The sequence below is a fragment of the Apteryx mantelli genome, chromosome 16, assembly GCF_036417845.1.
Source record: "Apteryx mantelli isolate bAptMan1 chromosome 16, bAptMan1.hap1, whole genome shotgun sequence".
Lineage (NCBI taxonomy): Eukaryota > Metazoa > Chordata > Aves > Apterygiformes > Apterygidae > Apteryx > Apteryx mantelli.
Window position 1 is genome coordinate 1369561 of NC_089993.1, and position 25081 is coordinate 1394641.

Genomic DNA, 25081 nt, shown 5'->3' on the forward strand with positions numbered 1-25081 from the left:
TAGGAAGACTTTCTATAAGTCTTCTGCTGAAGACCAGGCATAAGTTACAGGAAAATTTGTTTAAACCAGTACTACTGCTAATAGGAACACTCCTCTGAACCACAGCAAAAAGGATCTGTGCTGTTATCAGGGACATGGCCAGGGAAGAAATCCAGGTTAAAGCCAAGCCATCAAGGGGGGGGGGGAGGGGGAAAGTGTTTTTAAACAATAATTCCCTGATGCTTGGGCTGGCAGTACCTTGTGGAAGGTACTGCCTCTAGGGACAACTGTGCAACAAAGTGACTGCAGAACTGTAGTGGAATCAGGGATGACATTTACATGTAATGCAAAGGATGCAATGGCACTATTAAGCTTCATCTAAGAAATACAACTGTTGATCAGAAAGCACCTCTAGAGCTCAATTTTAAACATGGATTGGGCCAGGGCAAAAAACATTCTCCAGCCCTACCAATGGGAAGACTGCTTAGAACCTCATTTCTGAATTCACTGATCTAAACTTATTCGCAGTCAGTTTGGCACATGATCTCAGTAGAAACCTTGTGAGATCTGATAAAGTGTTCAAAAACTGCTTAATCACTGCTCTAGGCTTCATTCTAGAAAAAAGTTCATATGAGAGAGAATACATGCATGAAGGTTTATTTCTCAATTTATGTGCGCCATTTGTTATGAGGTCTGCCAGATGGAAAAACTCTACGGCTTTGCTGAAAGATGAAGTCAGTAGCCTTCACAGTCAAAGATCTTTTAATACAATCCAAGACACTATATAGTGACAAAAATAGCATCAGTGTAGGGTAGCAATCCCAGTACAGTAGAAAAATCAATTCAGCACCACGCCACCACTCATCTGAAGAAAAACATCACTCCAAATAATCTGCACATTCATATCAACTATGAATAGTTTAGTACAGAACTCATCACAAAGACAAGGCTGGTAAAAAGACATCTCATATGTTAACAGCTGGGTGTCTGAGCCTCTGATCTGCCTGTCAAACTGATTCCAGGTGTTGGTTGCAGCAGCTGAGCTCTTCCAGTGCCATAGGTGTTCTTGGTCCCTGCTTACTGTGGCATCAGCATTGCCATGTCCACTGTATGTGGCCACATGTGCCCAGTAGGCAGGGGAAACTCATTCCCCATCGAAAACAAGGACAGATTTTGAAGGACAATGTACACAATTTCAGTACACACACACACAGAATAGCAGTTGATAGATATGTGAATGCCACCTCCTCATGGTTAAACACAGATTTCCATTGGCATTAAGTTAACTCTTTAAAGAATGGTATCCCCTCCCTCACCCCCAATTTGCCTTCTGTTTTCTCAACACAGAGAAAATAGAAGTTTTTCCTTCCCCCTCTGTTTCACTTATTACATCAGAAAAGATAATGTTTCAAAGTGCATGATTTGTAGGAATGACAGCTTTTAGGTGTAGTGATAAAACCTGGCCACTTTGGCTAATAGCTAGAAATAGTTTCTGTGGCCTGGAAATAACTTAATTGCCATTCAAAATAAATTCAGATTTCTGATACCAAGAGATTCTAGCCTTTTCTGCCTTCCCTGACTGTCAAAGAGAATATCACAAAGCAAAAACAGCTTCCCAGGAGAGCAAATATGGTCTTCCAGAAATACAGAGGGTGATGCTCAGCCTTCAGCTCTTTGGCTTCACACTGAACAGCTATTCAAATGATACTGGGACTCACTGTCATTACTACCAGCAGGACTTCAAAGAAGAGGGAGGGCACATCAGTGATTGTTCAAAGTTATAATGCAATCGAAGTACTTCACAGGTGGGGTACTTCAGATAATTTTAACTTTCTGATAAAATGCACATTGTACCTGTCTTAAAAAGCTGTTGTCTCCATTTCAAGAGTTCTGCATGTAACACGCAAACTGTTGGCTTGATACATGAACCTTGATATATAACTGCTTAACAACCACCTTTAACGACACAGACAGAAAATGCCTCTTTGCTACTGGAAAGGAAATCAAGTCACAATGTTGTTCCTCTAAGCTGTCTCAATTCTCAAAAAAGAATTATTCATGAAGATTTGCACATGAAAAGGAACATTCATTCTTACTGAATGAAGGAACATATGAGGATGACAGCTTTGTGTAATTCCTCTTGCTAGGTTACTGCAGCTTCTTGGTTATTTAGACTATTCAGACTTAGAACATACAAACTACACCAGTCTTCCAGGATATCTGCAGGAGGATAGTGCTACAGCAAACTAAAACCGTTGCTACAACATATACTTCTTAAGAATGATATGAATAGAACTGTCACTAGAAGGAGGATCACCTATTTCCCTATTTACCTCTTCGAAACAGTGTTTAGCCCTGCAGTGATTTAAAAACTCATATAGGTCATAACTCAAATTGTTCCAGTGGGGCAGTGTTTGCTCCAGGTATATATGCCCTCTCCTGCAATTGCAAGTGCCCAGATAGAGACCAACTGTTAGATGCTACCAACCAAGTGCTGCCACCAAATGTAATGTGTTCCTTCAAGAATCAAAAAAAGATTTACCCTTAGTCCTGTGCAAAAAGACTGCAGTTGGCCATCCAGATAAGCTAGTTAAAAGGGGTTCTTTGTGGATCTTCACTGCCAGAGTGATCAGAAGCTACATTCATCTGACAACAGAATCTGGGCAAAGGCCTGAGACTGACTTTTCAAAGAGGCCCAAGAGACTCAGATGTCTAAATCTCACTGATCTCCTTGAATTCTCAGACTAATACGCTAAGATGAATCTGTGACGAACTATGAGTGATTTCTGAGGTCAAACACCCAAATTTCTGTGTACTAGGAACAGAGAAGAGAAAGGAACAGTATTTTTCAGATATGGCTTAAGAAATGGTATAGTATTCAAGTTTTGCTGACATAATTGCATACTGCAGGGATGGGGACAGAGAAACCACAACATCTCTGCCAGCTGCAGGAAAGATTTTGCAGATAAAAGCAGTTAATTTTATTTGAATGTAATACTAAAGTCCCACAAACCCTGCCAACACACAACTCTAGGAAATCTGACAACTTAACAAGCTGAAAGTTAATGCTGTCTTTTTTTTTTTTTCTTTTCTTCTTTTTTGTAAGGCAACTTAGACGAGCTCCAAAGAGAGAGGATATGGAAAAAACTTTATGTAAGGATCTCTTAAATGTAGTGGGATCTCTACTAAATGGGATACATTTTGAGTGATTTTGTCTGAGGGAGCTCATGGGATACTAGCAAATATCAAAAGTGACACAGCTAGCTTTGAAAAAAGTATTAGAAGGCAGCATCAGGCAGTGTGTTTGTAGAAACAAGATATGACTGTTGAAGTGGCTTCCTGTTGATACTCACTAGTATAACTGAATTACATCAACCCTCCCAGTTCAATTAAAAACTTACAGTAAACCTATGACAAAAGCAAGCAGTAAGTGATTCAACAGCTGGACAGAACTCACTGAGTGGCAAACAGGAAAAAAGGGAGGCCAGTGCTGTCTTTCAGACAATGTGAAATAATCTAATTGCAAATATAAACAGTGCAAAACACATCTTAAAAAGTTGTATATACAGTCTAATATTTCAAGGAGTTAGTTTGGAAATTTTTTTCAGAATGGCACCTTAAGAAGAAATTCCAAATTTGTTCATAAGCAACATTCTACCACGACACATTTTCTTTGCTGGCAAGCTGAACAAGTTATCAGTTAAACTCACCTGTGACTACTGAATATTAACGTGACCCTGTCCAGGCTAGCTGAGATTTTATCACCACAATTTTTAAATTTCCCCTTTTATAAACTTCACGTTTAAGTAGAAATAGCATTCCCCCACTCTAGTGCAAATGTTTAAATTGAACTGCTGAAAAAAACAGCATTTCCTCTTTCCCCTCATTTCATCTATAGTGGCAAATCTTACTAGTGAGTCATTCACTGAAGTTTTGGGAGCTTTCAGTGGTATGCTCTGGACCATCAACTGGATGTTTATGTACATGTACTTCATGTGGGAGAAGTTCCACAGCCAGACACAACAAGTTTTAGATACAGACACTGGGAAATCACATCCAGTTATCACAGACCACAAAGCATGCTTGCAGAAAACTGCACAAATTCTCAGGAATGAAAAACAGCCTCTTTGCCTCATCCAAGCTCTACCAGAAGAATACTGAAGGCAGGAATGTTACCTTTTTCAGGACTCTCATCACTGGGAAGACTCACAATGTGGAGAAATGGTGTCACCTAGAGTTCTCCTGAGAAAACTAGTCCTCTCCCAGAACAATATTACTCAGAAGATTCCCCTTCCACCTCCCTCCATTTACTTGCGGACAGTGCATAATTTGCTGTATCCCAGTGGCTAATTCCCCCAATGGTTGATTTACTGATATCAGCACAGTTGTTATTCTCAGATTTAAAGTTTCATTTCATCTTCCAGGAAAGACAAAGAAAGGGAAGTGTTTGAGCTACTGGGTTTCAGCTGCCCGAAACATGAACCAGTTTGAAGTCATTATACTGATATGGAATAGGAACGTAAACAAAATTAACCCTCTAAGATATCCTTGTCCAGTTCAGATGCCACCTTCTTAGCGGGAAAGTCCTCAAACAGATGCAATTGGAATGTACCAAGGATTCAGGTGCAAGGAGAAGGGTAACTAGCAATCATGGTTTCTTTTGTGAACTGAATGCTTTCATAGCTTACTCATGAAAAGGTACTGATAATAACTTATGATTTGTTTGTACAAAGTCCATTTACAGTAGGGCAATGATTTTATAAACCAGTGCCCTATGCCAAATCTGGGATCTTCAATGTTCCTGTGAGTGGAAATTTGGTATTACCGGCTCAAGCCAGATACTGGTGCCGGGGCACACAGCTCTACAGTACACCTCAGCAAGCTCTGTGCCTCTGAGGACTTGCATTGCATTGAACTGCAAAACTGTCCTATGATATGGATTTGTATCCATTTAGGATGGTTTGAAATCATTACAGTTCCATTTTTTATCTAATATCAAGACCTGAATCCAGATCTCTAGAGGTAAAGAGATAAGGAGTTAATCAGATACACTACTTCATCCTTGACCTGTCTTAAATAAAAGAGTAAACAACTAAGCCCTGCACTCAAGTGTGCTGCTTAGTAATTACTAAACAATACTGAGCCCAGTGGAAATTATATTCTAACTTGGCTCCTGCATTAGAATTTGTCTTGTGAATCCTAAGACACCTGAAAAACTAGTTGTTTGATGATAGTCATGTCAACCATTCATGTTGTCCCTGAAGCCCCACACCTCCAAGACAGAGATCTGGAAACTTTCAGAGCACAATGGCTGATTATTGAAAGTATTGCAGTGACTTGTTCTTCCATGGTTCAGATCTGCATCAAGGTAGAGAGCCTGGCCATCACCACCTCCTGCAAAGAGACAAAGACAAGTATTAGGTTGTCTTTGCATTTCTTAGGATGTGAAACTGCTATACAAGAAAATGGCTTAAGTGCTTTCCCATGGGAAAAAATGGAGGTCTTATGATGTTTGCTTACTGTTTTTAGGTTTAAAGAGAATATGCTTGAATACACAGCTTTTAAAAGAAACTATCAGAACAGGAAATAATTTTATAAATTATTGCAAGTCAATAAGACCAAGAAGCCCAATTCAAATGCTCAACTTTAAGATTTGATTTTCAGTGCCAAGGATCCAGCTACCAACCACATATTTTCACTTCAGTAAAGAAAAACTCATGGAATTTAGCAAACCAGTCAAAGCTGGGAGAAGAACAAGACATATCAATAACAGCACTGGCTTGCTCTTCTAAATCATTATAAAACACATCACAGAGTTAACAGCATTTTGATTATTTGTGAATCTATGCCAAGGTCCACAGAGCTTAGTCAGAGAATACAGTGAAGTGAAATAAATTTAGACAGAAAGAAATGTTTTAGGAAAACAGAAAGAAAGATTCCTCTGCTGCTTGTAAGGCAACTGCATAAGAATAGCTGTAGAAAACACCTGAAGAATCAAAGGGTAGAAGTTCTGGTCTACAGGTGAAATTGTATACAACGCTAATTCTTGCGTATCTACTACCCAAGCCTGTGTTTCTCTTATTACTATGTTTAATGAAACAATCTGTGATACATCATTATCGGTGACTTACAATTTGGTCACATACGTGCTCCAACTTTCACCAGCCTAGCTGATACTGGAGCAGTCCAGCTTATGGTGGGTACATGCTGCTAAGTAAGAATCAGCAGGCACCTGTTGTTACAGCTGAAATCACTGGTCTAGTTGCTCTCCTAGCAAGTGTCAAGGACAACTACAGATTCATAGCTGTTGCTTGTAAATCCCATTTAGGTGACTACTTTACTGAGCAGGCTTTTGCCCTAGTCAGCAGCATCACAGATCCAATACAGTTCCAGAAGAATGAACGTCTGTGTTATAGTTCACCCCGTGATTCAAAAACCTTCCTGCAAAGTAAGTTCCTCTTCCAGAATTATTTCTCACCATAAATTAGGCAGGATGACAGTATAGCTATGCTTAGAGCTATGAGTTATACCAAAGCTCTTATTCTAAAGTGTTTGAAGTGCAAGTTTTTGATAAAAATTTTTTGTTGGGTAATATCAGGTCTTAGCCAGTTTTCTTGATGTGACTGTAGCAATATTGAACATACATATGCTAAATACAGGTGAATCTCTCACCTACTGTGTCTGACAGGAAGAGCAGGTGGGATATATGTCCAGATTCTAACACTGACTTACCTATAATGATGCATTCGCTGCTGCCAGCCATGAACATGGAGGCTGTTTTGGAAGGCAAGTTGAAGTGCCGAGCAGATAAGAAGGGAGAAAGGCGATCTGAGGGATCTGATGGGACACTACTGGAGGAAAGAGTACTGGAAGCCTGTGTAGCATGATTTTCTGGCTCAGAAACACTCATAGCTAGTTCTGGGTGTTTTATTATCACCCACTCGTAGCGTTCTACTTCAGGCTGTAGCTACATAAGTGAAGAGAAGAGTAAAAATTTAGTTAGTGAATATTCACTATACTGAGAGCTCTGCTTTAGAAATCCCCTCAGGCTCCAACCACACTATTAGCAGTAAAGATTGGACAAAACTGTCTTTGAGGGTAGATTTTACTTCCGTCCTTTATCCCTTTGCCTTCTAGGTGGCTGAAGAAATGATGCAGTGGTTTCTGAGTTACCTTTCTTGTAAGGAAATGCTCCACTCTTCTGGATGAAAAAAGGCTCACCCCAGAACTGAAAAGTAAAATTTTCCCTCCAAATGTAATTAAGAGTTCAGCAGACTTTAAAACTAGAAGGACATATAATCCAGCTAAGGGGAAGGCAGGTGTGAGTTATGCACATCAGTAACAGTGGTTGTGCCTCAATATTGGAGTAGTGACAATCAAATTTTACTCACCCTAAACACAAAGCACTCCCCTGTCCCAAAGAAACTCAGCTTGTTCCCTCCTCGTCTGCGCTCACTCCAATCAGTTGACAGATAAGCACCACAGACCTAGCACAAACAGCAAGGTTAGGAGGCTTTCCTTCGAAGAAGAAAGTATGTTAAGCCAACTGGTACCAACATTTCTGAGCCCAGAACAGTTTTATTTAGTTTGATTTTCAAAATCTCTAGATCAGTGGATTAAAGCAGCACAAGTACTTATATCTAAAGATAGATTTAAGATTTAAACTGCTTTAATCCACTGGGGAATACCCTTCAAATCTTAAGAGTTTCAAAAATGATTTTACACCTTTCAGGCCTCAAAAGAGAAGCGGTCCAACATAACTCCAGCCACCAAAATACAAATCACTCCAAATTTGTAAAGCCTGACTTCCACTTCCTCATTTTTGCATTCAAAGCAACGGTATTGTCACAAGTTACAAGCTTAGCACTGTTGGCTGAGTATTTTCTGTTTGCAAATGTTGGCCTTGGTCTCTCTCTCCATTTCAAACTGCAGATTAAAACTAGTTTAGCTAAATCAATGGCCAGCTAGTACAGGTACCGAAAGCAGCACATTCAGAACAGCATGTGGTTCAATGTGCCCTAGTTTCCAATAAAGAAAAACATAACCTTACAGCACTGAGCTTTTCTGTGGGTTTCTTTGTTTGCATGAGAATTTCTGTCTCACTGTCAGCAATAAGCCTCACTGCCAGGTGGAGATAGACCAAACAATACAGCTGTAAGAATGAGATAAAAGCAATCCTGCATTTTCTTCTCCAAAAAATATGATTAAAACAGGTTTTGCAGAATTGTTCTAAGGTACATTTGCTGTTAAGCCTCTCTTAGCATTACAAGCAGAGCTCCTAGGACAAAAGATCCTAAGGACTGGCCTTGTTACGGAGAAAATAAGTGAAATTACGTTTGATTTGATATTCCCAAAAAATCCAGAAAGCAAGTTTTTTTTTTCCTAAAATGTAATGATAAACATTGGAATAAAGGATGAAAGTGCCCCTTGGCTAAAAATAAATAAATAAATTTCTTATGCCTTTTTTTTTTTTGAGGAATAAGAACTGTAATTGCACTGTAAAAATCTAGTAGCACTTACAAAGCTAGACTCTGTGACATGCTCCAGGACAAGAAGAAAAATAACGCCTTATATATTTTCCCTCTTCCTTTTAGATATCATAGGCATTATATCAGCCATTGGCATGTCAATTAAGGCTTGGGACTGCCAATAACAGTACACAGAATTCTATGAAACTGTGCCCTTAGTGTTAGCATTGGGTAGAGAAAGGAAAGGCGCTTCCCTCATGGGTAGTCATCCTGCAGGAACATATGCAGAAATCCAAGCTTACAGACTGCATTAATAGCTTAAAGTTATATACAAAATATTTAGAAGTCATGCACAGTAAAGTGGAAGAACAACTCATTAGATGAGGCACTTGTATGCAGTCCATTTGGTGTTCTCGGAAGCCTACTTGAATTACACTTTTTTTAAACAACCATGAGGTGAAACTAATGCTTTTGTCTTCACATTATGGTGTACAACATTATTCATATCATTTAATATCTGCTACTTTCTCTCCTTGTGTCCTGGAAGAAAATATCTTCTATGCATCACGTGCTTCTTTCCACAATTCCACAGCCTCTCCCTTCTGTTCCTATGAGTAAGAGAGTCTGTCCAGGAGCTCTATGAGTGTTACTACAGTCCATCATCCCACATTACTTAAAGGAGGAAGAATAACTGGCCAAGAACTAGTTTGCAAAATTTACTTAAGAAAGTATAGTCCCATAATCAAACAGTATAATTTAGAGCATACATTAAAAACAAATAAATAAATAAATAAAAAGAAGAAAGCAATTTCCAGGTCCATTACTTCTTCATTTTATTATAAACTGTTGCGTATTGCAACACAGCATTACATAATTGCCTCAAACTTAATTTTATCAGTCACCTTTCACCTCACTCACCTCTTTTGCTGTAGTCTTGATGAGGAGAAGAGTTGGTTCATGTCCTTCACTGTGAGAATAGAACCTGTAATGCATAGTACAGTTAAGTGAGCACCCCACTACTATCATCACCTGCTTTTCCTGCATTTCCTCCCTAATGTCAGGCACCACCTACTCCCTCAACTGACGGCCTGAAAAAAAAAAAACCCTCAAGACTGAGCATATTTCTGCAAGTGCCTTCAACAGTCCATTGCAAACAATAGCGGTGACTGTAAACAAAAATTATCAAACAGTCCTTTCCTACTCAGTTCTCTGTACAGCTGTTTATGCCTCTGCATAATGAATAGAAGACTATCGATCACAACAGCTGCCTTTTACAGCATTTTGCATTACACAGGATACAGGAAATCGTGCCCTGTGGACTGATGGCTGTGTCTGAAGAGCCTTCTGTTTTCATAGAAAAGGAATTATGATCCATTCCCCTTGCTTGCTTTTCTCACAGACACATGGAGCTGGGACAACAGACAATCCCCCACCTCAGAAACAGAATTTCAGATGCCAAAATCATTATTAGGAGCTAAACAATTCCAGTTGTTTGTCAAGTGCAAGGAAAACTCATGTCTACTTTATCCCATTTCAATAATAACAATGATCAGATTCATAGTCAGAGGGAAACTGCAGAGGAATCTCCAACTTCCCATTCCCTTATTCTTCAGATAACCACATTCAGACTCATCCATCAAGAGAGTCTACAGTGCAGCCACTGAGTTAAGCTATTCACAACAAACAGGGAACAAACCAGTCTCACACCAGTGGTATATTCTGTGTATTGATGCAAGTTTGAATTTTCCAATAGGTTTTGGACAGTTTAAAATGGCTTTTCACATTGTGGCATATGAATTATCCTAGTCAGATGCTGAAGTTGATAGGAGTTTGTCACATTTGCATTCCATCACTATCTTTCAGATTAATTTTTGGCTAGGTATGGCTTGTATGTCAATCCAGTAAGCAGTTCATCAGTTGCTCTTTTTTCATCCTACAGTAAAGAGGTGCAGGGAAAGTTGTAATTACCTGCTTAGGCTACAGCCATGTTCCAAGGTTGTGAAAAGCAAGAGGGGTTGGCAAAGTGCAAAGCGTTCTGGGATCCAGGACCAGATATCTCGCATCTCTTTCACACTGACAATTTCGGACTTGAAGTTCTCAGCATGAACTGCTAAGTGCACGTTCTGCCTGAGAAATACAATACAAAACATTGAGAAAGAATAGCTTAACAGAAACAACAAAAACAAGAGTTTGGTTACTGAGTAGCAACATTCAAAGACAGAGCTGAACACCAAAGGACCTCAGTAGGCATGCCATTCTTCAAATGGAATTAGAAGGCCTTTACTTAGTGAATAAAATAAATTACTGGAGTCTAGCAGAATTCTTGAGAGTTAGTGGCTTTACCGAAATAGCTGGAGCAATATCTCAGTATGGCAACAGTAGCCTGTGCTTGTATATATAGAGGACATAATGGTAAGCCAGCTAGGATGACCATGACCTTGAATAGACCAAATTATCTTTGCCATTTGAGACATTCTCACTGATGACAGTATTAAAGCACAGAGAACAGAAGAAGCTAAGCTCTGACGGCCCCCCCCCCCCCCGAGGTCCTGCCTCAGCAATCTCACAGGAATCAGAATATCACCATGCTACGCAATTGTATTCCAAGACACATATCTGAAGCTCTTGGAAAGTTTCAGCTCTTGGAATCACGTCATTACCAATGATCCCTACTTTCATTAAGAACCAAAGAATTTTCTAGCCTCATGGTTACAGACAAAACTTGAGAGCATAGAATAAGAGAATGCTAGAGACTTGCACTGGAGAGCAACTCCTCCTCCTCTCCCTCCTGGGTCTGATACAGCTACAAGAACTGATTCATAACTTTAAAACTCTTGAAGGTGATAACATTACAATTAAAACATCTTAAGCAGTATTCATTTCTCAGATTAAACAAACACACACACTCAGTGCCTGGAGATTAAACAAGTGTTATTGCACCCACAACTGATGTTAAAGCCTTTTAAAATGCAAGTGTCACAGCCAAGTACATGATGGAAATGCAATACGGACTTATACAAGATATGAAGTTACTGAGTAGCAGTTAGTTGAGGCAACCTTTGGACAGTCTGCTTTGCATGCCACACAAGGGTTCAGTTTATGGAAAAGATGTGAGTATTTGCCAAGTAATTATTTTTCTGACAGATCTGCATTTCCTTCCTCTCAGCTTCACGGAACGTGAAGACCACCTCAATATCATATATCTGCATACATCAGAATAGCTTAGCTTGCTCTCTAAAACATGCAATACTATGTATTTTTAAATTTTTCTTGCTTATATTACCAAGAAATCACCAGCATTTGCACTGTTCTTTAAAGCAGTTCTTGCTAAGAGAAATTGGGAAACATTTCCTGAAATTTATCATAAGTGTCTTAGTGTCAGCATTTCTACTGAGGTGACTCCCTAGCTCACTCAAAAAATAAAATCACTATGCTTCCTCTAGTGATACGGACAAAATCACTACTTGCATTGCTGCCCTGAATTATTTACTTAGCAAGGAACGTATACGGACATGTTACATTTGAGCAGGCTACAACTATTAATGGGTTTTAAAACTTACAATATCACTGTAACTAGGACATTATTAATGTATTGATGATATAAACAGGCAACTGAGGCACAAGAGAGATCAACTGGTCTGAAAAAGTCTGAGGCAAGACTTGAACCCACATCTCTGGAATCTTACTCTAGGGCTCAGCCGTTCCTATCTTACCTGGTCTGCAGCTGAAGACTAGTAGCACTATGGAACAGATCTGAGAAACAAATCCTTGTTTTTGGTTCATTAGAAATTAGATTTGTCTCACATTTGAGGAATTAAAAACATAAGCAAGACTTTCAACTAGCTTATTACAGTGGATTTCTGAAGAAAAAAAAGGGATAGATAAGCTAAAAGTTAGTAACGAATATTATTAAAACAGCTTTAAAAATACTCGTTAAACCTTAAACAAACAAGTCTCATGCTCATCATTTGCATGTTATGTCAGTACTTTTTTCACACTTATGTAGATAAAATTAAGTACTTAATTTTAAGTACTTGCTCCCAAAAGGCTCTCAACTTCAGTGTACCTTTCTTTTGTCCTTTTTCCTCTTCCTGGCTGTGTACCACAAACTGCTGTGGTAAGGACTCTTTCCTAACCTTACTCTAACTCTGTTTCAGCAGCATTCCTATTAAAATTTCACTTTTAGCACCGTGGGCCTTCCTACAGCCTTTACAGGATGGTAGATTATCATCTTTACAAACAGATCTTTCTGGTTTACTAAAAAAACCACTTAGCCTTATACTGGCCATTTAAAAGGAAAACTATTCAAGGAATGAAATTCTTGTCTCTTGAAAATCATTGTGAATCATTTTATATTTAGTGTCACAATTTTGTCAGCAAAACCTAGACTGTAGCTTGACAGAAGGATTTGAAATAAAATGACCTGCTATTTCCAGTCATAAATCACAGCTGTAGGTGTTTAAGACTGAAATGTGATCCTGTGTTGAAACCAGTGTCAACAGCCAGCCAGCACCTACATCAGTCCCCTCAAATCCAAACTCTGTTTCTTAATAAAAATCAAAGTTTTTGCTGTTTTCAGGAATTTGCAATTAGAGTTACAAGTAACTAACCTCATTTTTGGCTTTATTTCTTTTAGGATATTGAAAGCCATCTACTTCAGTGGGGCAGCTGGCTTTCAAAGTAGTAAATGAATGGTAATGAATGGCACGCAAATTGAGTATGTAAAAGAGTTTTTGGTTGCTGGAAATGAAGGTTAGCCACCAGAAGTCCTTCAGGGTCATGTCATAAAAATCAGCAGTTTGAAAGACTACTGAATTTGGATTAGCACTGCCTTACAGTGTCCACTGAGCAAAATTGTCACTAGAACTGAGTAATTTTAATTAAGATTTTATCCTCCATTAGGATTTTCTTAATCCTTCATGTTAGCTTACTGGGATCTGCATTTTCTATTGATTGCTGATGCTGAAAACACACGTTCAATTGTTTTTACGCTGAAGGGAAATCTTTATTACTGTACTAGAAAGTAACACAATTTAAATATTTAAGCTTATTGGCAATTATTATTGGCAATTTTAGTAGGAATATTGTTTTTACAGATATATCATTAATACAAAGTGCTTAGGAGACCTCAGAAATCCTGACGATACAACCAACTGACATGGTTTCAGCTGTCACAGTGGATGTGCTTTGTATGTATTACAAGACAATTAACAAATATCACACTTCAAGATATGAATCTCAGAATTACTTCTTTTTGCTTACCTTTGTTTTGGATCAATTCTACAGGCTTTGCATAAGCTTTAAAATCCATTATAATCTGATTTAAGACACAAATGTATGGTAGAAGTCATGTGTTGTTTCTCAGTCATAAATTGCAGCTGTAGATGTTTAAGCCTGAAACCTAATTTTGTGCTAAGACCAGTGTCAACATACACCCTGTACCTACATCAATCCCCTCAAACCCAAACTGTGTGCTACTTAAAATTCAAGGCTTTCTGCTGCTTTCAGAATCTTGTAACAAGGATAAAGTAATACATGGACTTTGAAGATTTGACTGGCTGGAATTAACAGCCAGATAATTTATTGGAGGTAAAATCCTCAGCATACTGAATATGATATGAAACATCTTGATAAGTTGCTCCTTAAGGAGTTCTTTTGCACATTAAAACATAAAATCAAAATTTGAATTAATTTTCTCATAAGTTAGTACAATTGTTAGTGTGCATGTCTCACTAAAGTTAACTCAGGGCACCCACAACAAAGCCAGAAGATTGTCTCAAAGGCATTGGAATTTAGATTCACACATCTGTGATAAACACTGGCCTGTGAGTGTTTATTTTTTTTCTTTCTAGGTTCTCTGCTTATCAAGTATCACAGTCCACTGATTTTTGTTCTTTAAGATTTGCTTTTCAGACCACAACTTGATGAATGACTTCATTAACCATTAATGCTGTATAGCTGAGTAACTCTGACCTTTGATACATAGAAAAAAAAAAAGTCTGTCCTCTTTCCTCTTAAAAACCCCTACCTACGTAAATATAAATGTAATCTCGTATAGATAGAGGCAAGTCATTTTTAGAAGTGTGCCAAACTGGGTTCAGTCCAACATCTTTTCAAATAACTGTGCAAGAAGTGTGCACAAGAAAAAAAAAAGTGAGCATGTTTGTTACATCCATTGCAACAGTGTATACTAAGTCTGGATGTGGGCCAATACCTAATAGTTCTGAGAACTTTACATGTTACTTGAGATATTCCCCCCCCCCCCCAAAAAAAAAAAAAAAGCAGATGACTTAAATCCTATCACTAACATTAAGCTTTTCCATTCTGGAAAAATCAGGCCTATATTGTTGTATGAAAGTGCTATGCTGACTAGCGGGGGCCCATCCATGAATCCTTATCTTACAACTTTGCAGGTGCTTTGAACTAACTTTGCAAGAATGTATTCAAGAGATAGTTACACAGCAATTAGATGCTACAATTGTTGTCCTGCTTCTGTTTTTCCAGCATTAGAAAAAATGACAGCCTTGGAAAAAATAACGAGCCAAGCAAAGACAGAAAAAAATGAGTAAAGTGCAAAGATTTGAGTGTTTTAACCTACCTTTTAGGAGATGCAACACTGCAAACAGGAGGGGTGCAGTGGGTATGGAATTGACAGAAGGAGAACGTATAAAGGAGAAAGACAAAAAAAGACAGGAAAAGATCAGTGATTTCCTACATCCGTGACAAAGTGAATGAGAGGAACCTGGAGAGAAATATAGAGTAAGGTTTGATTTGAATCACCAAGAAAGAGGGGATGGGGGGGGGGGGAGAAAGAGGTTAAAACATTCCCTCCTTTAAACATTTATTTTTTTCCTTTTTGCTACCTGGTCAGAGGTATCTGGGAAATTATTCATCTTTTTCCATAGGCCAAACACACATGGATAATGGAACTCCCTTTCTGTTGAGCATTAGAGAAAGCTCACTTCTGAGGCACTCGTTGCCTACATCAAGATCCAAATCCAGCCTAGTTCACAGCTGTCTTGCCAGGGGATTATTAGAAGTTTTAGCATGTTTACAAAAGTAGCTAAGAGACAATAAAAGCTATTCATTAGCAATACTGCCTGGTGTGACAGTATCTATTGGCATTATTTGGGTATAAATTTACTACATTTTGCTTTGAAGGGACCACTGTTTTTCTGAGCAAAGAATACCTCTATAACATTTCAATGCAGCAGCAGCTTCTGCTTTTTTTAATCCTCATTCTGTTGCTGAAGAACATACTCTGAAAGGATGCTACAACTCTTCTGAGCTTCAAGACAAGAAGGAAAGACATTATACCTAGACTGTGAGAGTTGAAGCTTCTTGTTTTGTGTCCTAAATGCAATGGTCTGGAATCTATCTAGCATGATATTCCAGTCGCTCAAGGCCTTGAAATATTTAAGACTGACAAAGCTGTGTCTTTTACCCTGAACAAGCAGCGTAAAATACAAGCAAATCATAAACTAAACTGTAATTTCAAAAATAAACAGCTAGAAAGGATCAAGAACTTTGTGGACAATATTGTACATGTACAAGTTTCAGCTAACATTTATGTTACTTTATAGGTCAAATTATGACAAGTTTATATTTCAACACCATGGAGAGATGTCTGTTTGAAACTACTGTGACTAACTCAGCAACATAATTGGCTGTGAGGTCCTAATATGTCATTGGCTGGTACCTTTTGATTTTTACAAATTTAGAGAAAAAATTGTCCCTTGAGATTACCAAGTTCCAGATACCACACTTACTGACCCCAGCAGACTTCTAGAAGTTATCCTCCTTTCAGAGGCCAGGTCAGCTATAAAACTTCTGAACATTCAAAAATGATTTCAAAAACATTTAGGAGAAGTTTTCTGTTGTCACAGAAGACCTCAAAAGAAATAAAATGTTATGACTACAATTCCAGTATTTAACTGCACATACATTTGGACTTTGCAAGATACTCATCTTTAGATTAATACATTGCTGCCTTTTCTGTATACATGGGGAAGGCTCTTAGCCAAGTTTTTACTATTATGTATTTTACTATCACACTACAGCAGAATGTCACTTACTAGTTTCACGGTTGGCTTTTCCTCCCCCCATCTGAAAAGAAATCATGATTATGCAATCATCTTTTGGATCTGCATCCCTCAATATGCCCACTCTTTTCTTTCATGGTTCTTCCAGAATCATTATTTATAATAGTACATGTACCAGTCTGTCACAAAATAGACCAGCTCCTGTCTGTAATTATTATATCATTGATTTTTGGGAGGCTTTCAGTCAAACGACTTTCAAAAGTAACCTGTAAATAAGCTTTGCTTATTTCTTCCTTACTCTACTGAAATAGCTCCCGAGTTATGTTTACGCTCCAAGACAGTGCTTGCCTACTTACAGTAAAGAAACTGCTAAATTTACAATGTTGGACAGCATGAAATTGAAGTTTTATACAAGTAGTCCCATATGTAAAAGTTTTCACATTTATTTAGGTATTATTCTTCCATGTTTTTCCAGTTTTGCTAAAATGCCTTCAGGCTTAAAAACAGCTTGTGAAAGACCCTTTTGTGATACAATTCTTGCAATGAACAGGTACCTGTAAAAGGTAGTTACAAATTCATCACTAAGCAAGCTATGAGACATTGCTTCATTTATCTTGTGTCATAACACTTAAGTTATACTTCTAACTACAATCCCAGCAACATTTAATTTTGGGGCTACTGACTTTTTCTAATCAAGTTCACAGAGCAAAAGAATCAGAGGAGATACCAGCATGTACCAGTAAAACTCTTGCCCCTCCCCACCAATCACCCAGAATTGACTGAGCACTCATCACGATGATGAGCACTCATCACAACTCATGATCTTGTTTTCCTGGAGATCACTTAAAGAGACTACCTGTAGCATTTGGGAGAGCCCTACCTTTTCTGTTTGACCGTGATGCCTTTCTGCTGTAAAGCCTTCTCATTGGCCATCTGCAGGAGCTGGATCTCCTTCCGTGAGAAAAGCCGGATAGCAAAAGCTTTTTCCAAAAGCCTCTCTGGGGACACTGACTTGGCAATGTCTCTCACAAAAGATCGAATATCCTGCTGTATGCTGTCAGACTCCATGGGCTGCCCAGCTCTGACTTTGTGAAAGAATTTCAGAAGAGCCAGTGCAACACGATAGAGAACCTTGTAGCCCTCCACCAGAAACACATCGAAGACCCGAGCAATGTATACCATGGGCAGTTCTCCAAAGAGCCAGCGCTGCCAGTCAGAGTATACCTCCAACACGTCCTCAGACACTGCTACCATCAGCTTATGTGCTGCCTGACAGTACTTGTTAACTAGGTCACCAAAGGTCATGCAGGAGGATTCAAAAGCTAAGAATGTCTGATCGATGAGTCGCTTAGATGGATCATTGCAAGCAAGGATGCGACAAACCTTTTCAAAGCACTCTGCCTCATCTTTGCTGTAGTGGAGGAGCAAAGCTGTCACAGAGGGCAGCGCTGGACAAAATGATATGTCTGGGAACTGATTTGCAATGCACAGAATTATCTTCCTGACTGCCCCAATGCCTTCTGCATTCAAGCAGTAAGTGGGAACCAGGCTGTTATCCACAAACTCTGGCAGTGGAAGGGAGCCACTGTTACGTTTTCCAATGATCTTCACAACAATGTCCCGGTACACATTTGCATCTGGAGTCACTGTGCGGCATGGAATATTGTTAATTAGCTTGTGGTACACTTTGGCTCTCAAAGAGTGGTTCTTGGCCCAGTAGCCCTGCCGGGCCAGCTGTTTGAGTTCCTGGAATTCTGTGCAGGTTAGCTCCTTTGGATCTTGGGCCTGGATGGTAACATCCATTTTCTCCCAATCCACAAAGCGGTTGTATTCATCCATGGCTCCAGGAAAAGCATATGAGAAAAATCACGAGAATGGAGACCTTATCTGGTCATTAAATGACTCACAGCTTCTCCTGCAAGAGGGAAAGGAAAATAAATAATTAGAGATTTGAATAACAGATAATCTCCTATTTACTTTACAAACACATACATTCAGCTTGTTCCTGCACTGTCAAGACTGTTTTTTAAAGCAAAAAAAGTTAGAGGCATGCCTTTAAAAAAAAAGAACAAAAACAAAACCACAAACTTTATTTTCATTACATACTTGCCAATAACTCAAGCTGAAGTAGTTTATCAATGGCCAGCCCAGACGTAGATCCAGTGGACACCTCAACATGAAGTGAATTTCCCTCATGTGGCCACACAGTCACAGAGATTAGTTTGCTGATCTGGTACAATTTTTCTTTTCTGCTGGATCAGCGAGATGTACAGATCAATGCTAGTGCCATCACAAAGACGACTGCAAGGCAGAGCCACCCTTTCTGATGGCAATACAGGATCAGATCAGCTTAAAATAGCTTTATGAAACTTCTTCCTAATTCTCTCCCTGCACTATACTTGTGGTTCTGATCTTGCATGCACTTCTATGATCAAATCACCCTCTAGAGGGCCTGCTCTCATCAACATTAGAAGATTTTTAAAAATGCAGTCCACTGCAGTAGGAACAAGAGCTGAAGGACCAGGTCCTAGCCTCTTAATTCCTCAAATGGCATGTTTACACAATTTATCAGCTGAATCCACTGTAAAAGTACATCTGTGTCCTAGCTGACACAGCATGACTGCAACACTGGTACCCATACTTCTATTGGTTTTAATCAAGTCAGTGCAAAACTAGAAGGGGACAAACAACCGGTTTGCCCAGTGCTGCAACCTCTATCAATGTATCCTCAGTGCTAGGTTAAAGCTAGGAGCACGTGGCTATTGATGCTGTGGACTCTGCAAAGGTAAACAGTCCTATCAAGCTGTTTTGTACAATTAAGATGTTATATACAAAGGTTAAAGTAACAGAAACAATTACTGAAGCGTTTCCGAAAAGTTTCTGTTGTCACTGTATCAGCAGATCAGGTGATGCATGGAACCTTGACACTTACAAGCTCGGTATTTTTTACAACAGGTGCTTCAGCATGATTTGAAACTCATAAGGTAGATACACCATCAAGGCAGACAACTCTTTCTCCCTACTTTGCTACTGAGAAAATAAAACAAACATTTTGCCTCAGGTAGGCAGAAATTCATAAACATACAGTTAGCATTAGCTTGGGAAACAATACGTTTAATCCAGATAGTTTTAGATGCTGGCTAAATATTAATCTGGGTATTTTGGAACCATATGCTGAAATTTTAAAATTTAACTCTTCTTTTAAAAGCTTGGCAGCCACACAGAGGTGTCTTTCAGCAAAGGCTTAAAGACAGGTCTTCCCTTCCAAGTATTTCACATTTTTGTATTAAAAAGATGCCTTTTGGGTTGTCTTTATAAAGTGTAAGAGCAACAGAGAAATGGTCAACATTTGTTTCTGTTGTATCCTTCAATGTCTGAAACTAATTAAACTAATTCTCAGTCTGTAATTAAAGAAGGCAACATGTTGTCCCCACTTCAATTGTGAAAGCAGGATTTCTTATGACATTTGGAAAGGATGCCTCCCAGTTTGAACTGAGAGCATGTCCTCAGGATATGCAGAGACAATCATGGTAGGATACCAGTCCATTGCAGAATCTTGGAACTCGGAAGTTGAAATTTTTTTGTCATTTTCCACATGGGAATCATAGGGAAATTTATCTTTAGCTGAAATCCTGGAATACGCTTGCACAGAAAAAAAATGTAATCCTTTATTTGGCAGTGACCAAAGCACAGAAAGATGAAGCATTCAGTTCATGGTCACTTCAGCAAAGAGGCTATTACTATTCTGCATTTGCCGGAGTCTCTGCTCTGCAACAGCTTCCCCCTTCTGCCATCATCCGTTGGAAGCTGTTTATATTTATGTCAGAGAAGGTTAAGTAAAATCTCCATCATATGAAGCAACTTGTAAGATGTTCGGAGTTATGCCTTGGCTGTCTTTTTTCCTGTAAACTTTCTTCTCTCTCCTCCATACTCTTTGCTTTCTAATTTTGTAATTTTAACTCTCATTCAGAATCAGAGGCATATTTAGAGGTTACATCAGTTATCTTTCCACCTGTAAGTTACTGCCCATTCTAGAAACTAATGAATTAGATGAGCATATGTTCCTCAGCCAGCTTACCAAAGTCAGTGGCTAGGGTAAGGAAATCAGACTGCAAGAATTTTGGATTAGAGCTTACAGTCTTATATACACTTTGGCTTGGAAAATCTGCTGGGTGTGCAGGTGGGTCTGGCTGCTTATACTATTCAAAGCTCTAGATGCTACAAGAATAGATGACAGCAAAGAAAGGGGCATTGCCAAGGTTGCCAGAGCATGACCAGCTTAAATGTACTCGCAAAACCAACAGAATTAATGTGCTTCAGTGTAATGATGCATAACCACTGATACTGGGCCAAACAGCTACTCTAAGCCAGCAGCTCTCAAACTGGGAGTATTTACTTGCCAGAAGAGAAGAGCCTAAGAAACTTCAGGAAAATCCCAGCTAGCCTATGTCTCCTCCTACTGTCACTTCCTTATCTTTCTTCACCGATCCTTCCATAAAAGTTCTTTCTCTTCTGACAATCACATAAAGAGTAACATTTACTTTGAGCTGATGGGGACAGGAGATGAAGGGCAACAAAGGCTTTCTCAGGTTCAGTAGCAAACGACTAACTGGTCAGGGACTGTCTCCCACCCATCTCTCTTATCACAGGGGTGCAAGTAGGCAGTACTGATTGTTATATTTGGAGGGACTGGAGGCTGGCATGCCAGTTAAGGAGTAAAGATAGAGATGGATGGCTGCCTAAGGGCGCATGTCTGTCAGAACTCCCACCCCCATCTAGACTACCCAGCTTTCCCATATAAAGAAGGGGACAAGACACAGCCGGAAGAGAGAAAACACATTTAAGAACAAACTGTTTGTACAAAGATATGGTTCAGGAGAGGCGCTGAGACCCATTTCTACCTCCTCATTGCAACAAGTCTCCTTTCCTCCTGCTGAAGTAACTTTGGAGGATTTAGCACCATATTGTGGCAAGTAACCTCTAACTGGACCTGGGGTAACAGGATGGTTCAGTATCTGAATTATATAGAACTGGAATGCTTTCAAGTACCTGTGAGGACACAACTATAAAGGGATTGTAAAAGTTAAAAAACAAAACAAAACAAAACAAACCCAAAACCACCACCAACAAAACCCTCATAGCAGTGACAAAGACTAAAATTATACATACACCTTCTTTCAGGGGAAACAGTCATTATCCTTTCCAATCAGAGACTGACTTCTACAAAACATTAAGAATAAACACAGAACAAAAGAATAGAGCCAGTAGAACAAACTTTTTTCTTAGCAACTGCCAAAGAAATTTGGGATTGTTGAATCTATTAGTCTATAACCTAAATACTGGAAGCTCCATTAAGTGCAACATTAAAAAAAAAAAAAGTGAAAATTAGAACTACAAAATATATGTTGAAAATATACCCAAAATGGCTGCAGAATGGGCATCAGATCTTTCAAGGTTAAATTTAAACTATGAAGCAAGCAAATAATCATTAAAATTCAAAACGGGCCAATGACCATGGCAACTGATGCTGGCATGTTTTCAAGTCAGTGACTAAAAGAGTTTAGGAAATATTTAGCTTGCTAGTCCGGCCACATTTTCCATTCCAGTCTCTCTAGTTCTTTCCATTGTCATTTGGGCTACTTTCAGAAGATGCCCAAGAACTGTGTAGAATTTGTGCAAAAAGGTACAGCAGTGAAGCAAAGTATGACAGTCAGAAGTCAGATACTGTTTGTGAAGAAAAATAACTTGAAAGCATCCAAAAATACATCAATATGAGAGAGAGAGAGAGAGAGAGAGAGAGAAAGAGAAGATCTGAAACATAACTTAGCTTCATTGAAGAAAATAAGGTTATGATTTTACTAAAATTAACAAGGTTAGGAATAATTTCAGTAATTTTTAGTAGAAAAAACCTAGTAAGTTTTGAAATGTGCCTTTAGACATTTCAATCACAGAAATAATCAATTTTTCTTACAGTTCATTAAGACAATCAGTTTTTGCTTTCCAAAAATCCAGGAATTATCAAATTGAAACATCTGGATTACAACTATTTCAGAGTACAATTATTTCTTTCAAATCCAGAGTACATACATCCACAGCAGTGAAATAATTACATTATAAACTTTTCAAAAATAGATTCCAATTTTGATTAAAGCCTGATTATGTGATTTGATATTGCTTTTAATAAACATAGAACAGTCCCCTAAAAACCCAAAATACAGTTAGTCAAGATAAACTTGTTCCCTATTCACGTATCCTTGCAACTACCTTCTGAAAGTTTGACAACAGGTTAATAGCTTATTAAGATACTTTACTTACATTCAATATACCTGCTATATAACAAGAAACCTGAATTTTGAAATTAACATTTTTCTTCTTAACCAGGGACAGTAGCTTTAAGAAGGACTGCTCTTCAAATATCTTCCATTCACCTATCTGCTATGTACTGTAGAAATACAGGTAGACACTGACCACTGAACCTTTGGCATGCATTTTTATAATGTGCTAACAGAAAGCAAATGTTTTCTTTTCCTGCCCTACAAATAAAGACTATTACTAACCTCTCAGAGCTGCAGTGTATCTTCTGTTGTTTACATGGGTGAGTAGTGATGTAGCATGAGAAAAAGCTCAAGTTCACTTTTATAACCTGGTGGAACTCATTTGTGCTGAAGGCACATGTGCAGATAATCAAAACTGCTTCCTCAAAAGATTACTGGCTATTAGTCCTCATCCCAATAAAAGAAAACTAAATCCAAAACTGAGTAGATGATTTTACATCCTTGGAGAATACTGAATCATCCCTGAGATGTCTGCTTTATACACCAAAGAATCTGATAGAAAAACAAAGCAACGTAAAAATATAATAATACTGCAGAATAAAAGACAGCTAATAGTTACTTTTTTCTTCCTCAATACTTCAGCGCATCCTGCAGTTTTCTCTGAATCCAGATTCATAGCAGCATACCTTAACGTCTCTGCTATATAGATCTGGAAATAACATTTGACAGCACAGTGTTCCCCTCCCCCTGAAACCAGGAACGTACTTTATCACGTTTACAGCTTCAGCTACTAACTGTGGTGCAATTCATTTAGAATGATTGCATCAGAGCTAAAATTAAGCACACCATTTAGCGCTAAAACCAGCTGAATGCAACTAGCTCAGCTTGTGTAGGAGAACAATCTCGATGATGTTGGCATATTTTAGAGTGATGATCCTTTTCAGTAGAGTACACAAGAGATTGATGGATTGCCTTAATGAGGTTAAATGCAGTTCGATTGCTTTACAGATTGCTCCAGGCATTGTGTACAGCAACAGCTGGACTCCAAGCCAGCTTCAGGAATACGGCTCTGCATAATGTTCTAATACTAGTTTATCAATAACAACAGGGGATTAATTATTTGTTTCCCACAGTTTTTCTACGTTCCTTTGGGACAAAGTCTAGAACCTATTGAACCAAAATAAGTATTCACCTCTCATTTCTGTGAGTAACTGATAAAGACTGATACAAGGCAAATCATTTCAAGCATTTAGATGATTTCTCTTGAGATATCATAGTTGCATATGAAGGACAGTGACAGAAAACTTGCCTTACAATCCTGTGCTTATATTCCCAGGAAAGTACTCTTGCCTTCTTAAATACGGTCTTTTAATTAACTGTCATGTAATTATTTACAGTCAAAAGTTCAGAAACACAATGAGCTATTTAACTCTTCAGTGGTCAGATAACTAACAATAACTTATACTTTGCAGATACAAGGCATACAGGTTCTCCTAACACTTTAACAAAAAGCAGCATCCCCTCATTCCCATTGCCTGTCCTGAGCTGACACAAGCACTTCTGTGGTTTGATAAGTGTTGATACAATGAGCATCGAAAGACACTGCAGAAATAAAAAATTAAAAAAAAAAATCAAGACAAAGACCTGAAAAAAAAATCTCTTGTGGAGGGGGAAAAAAAAGAAAACAAATTGTTATCATAAAAGGGGAGAAAGAAGGCTAAAGAGAAAAAACACTGTAAGAAGATACAGAACAGTAAATGTCATCAAAGGTATAGAACAGGAGCTTCTATCCTGCCTGTATCATACCAAAAAGGAGGAATAATTAATAAAAATAAAAAGGGGAAATTTCATTTTTATTTCTAAAGGAAATTGTGTTTCAGCAACAAATTTATTTTACATGTTGCATTAAAAAAAAATCCAACAGCTGCTGTAAAAAGAATTAGAGAGTAAACTTTTTGTGAAGAAATATACAACAGCATACTTTTTCCATAAAGTATTCAATTTCTTCACCAAGAAACAGGAATTAACACCTGCAATCCTGCCAATAAATGCTAATGAAATAGATGGACACTGCCATAATTTCTTTATCAACTAATGCCAGGCATACCTGGTGATGAGCAATGAACTTCAGAACCAAAGCTGTGCCATTCCAAAATGCCTGTCTGATGACTAAGTTCAGCCACTGAAAGGGTGGAAGTTTATGCTCAGACACATACACAAACACAACACTGAAGATGCAAATTCATTTTCTTCTTGAAGGTTTAGAAAGATTTTCTTTATCTGAACTGGTTGAAAAGACCACCACTGAAAGTGGGAA

The 25081-nt window shown here is 38.4% G+C and overlaps 1 protein-coding gene across 2 annotated transcripts in view; it reads right to left on the reverse strand.

Annotated features, from left to right (window-relative positions):
- Positions 1 to 723: 723 nt before the first annotated feature.
- TBC1D24 (TBC1 domain family member 24) overlaps positions 724 to 25081 on the reverse strand; it is a 32258-nt gene continuing 7900 nt past the window's right edge. The window contains exons 3-9 of one of the 2 annotated variants that reach the window (XM_067306292.1): positions 17370 to 18404; positions 15046 to 15063; positions 10416 to 10574; positions 9366 to 9429; positions 7371 to 7466; positions 6712 to 6946; positions 724 to 5373 (exon numbers count right to left, since the gene is read on the reverse strand). In XM_067306292.1, coding sequence (XP_067162393.1) covers positions 5219 to 5373; positions 6712 to 6946; positions 7371 to 7466; positions 9366 to 9429; positions 10416 to 10574; positions 15046 to 15063; positions 17370 to 18328 — 1686 coding nt within the window. In that variant the 5' untranslated portion in view covers positions 18329 to 18404 and the 3' untranslated portion in view covers positions 724 to 5218. The remainder of the gene's footprint in view (positions 5374 to 6711; positions 6947 to 7370; positions 7467 to 9365; positions 9430 to 10415; positions 10575 to 15045; positions 15064 to 17369; positions 18405 to 25081) is intronic. The other variant, XM_067306293.1, reaches the window with a different exon arrangement.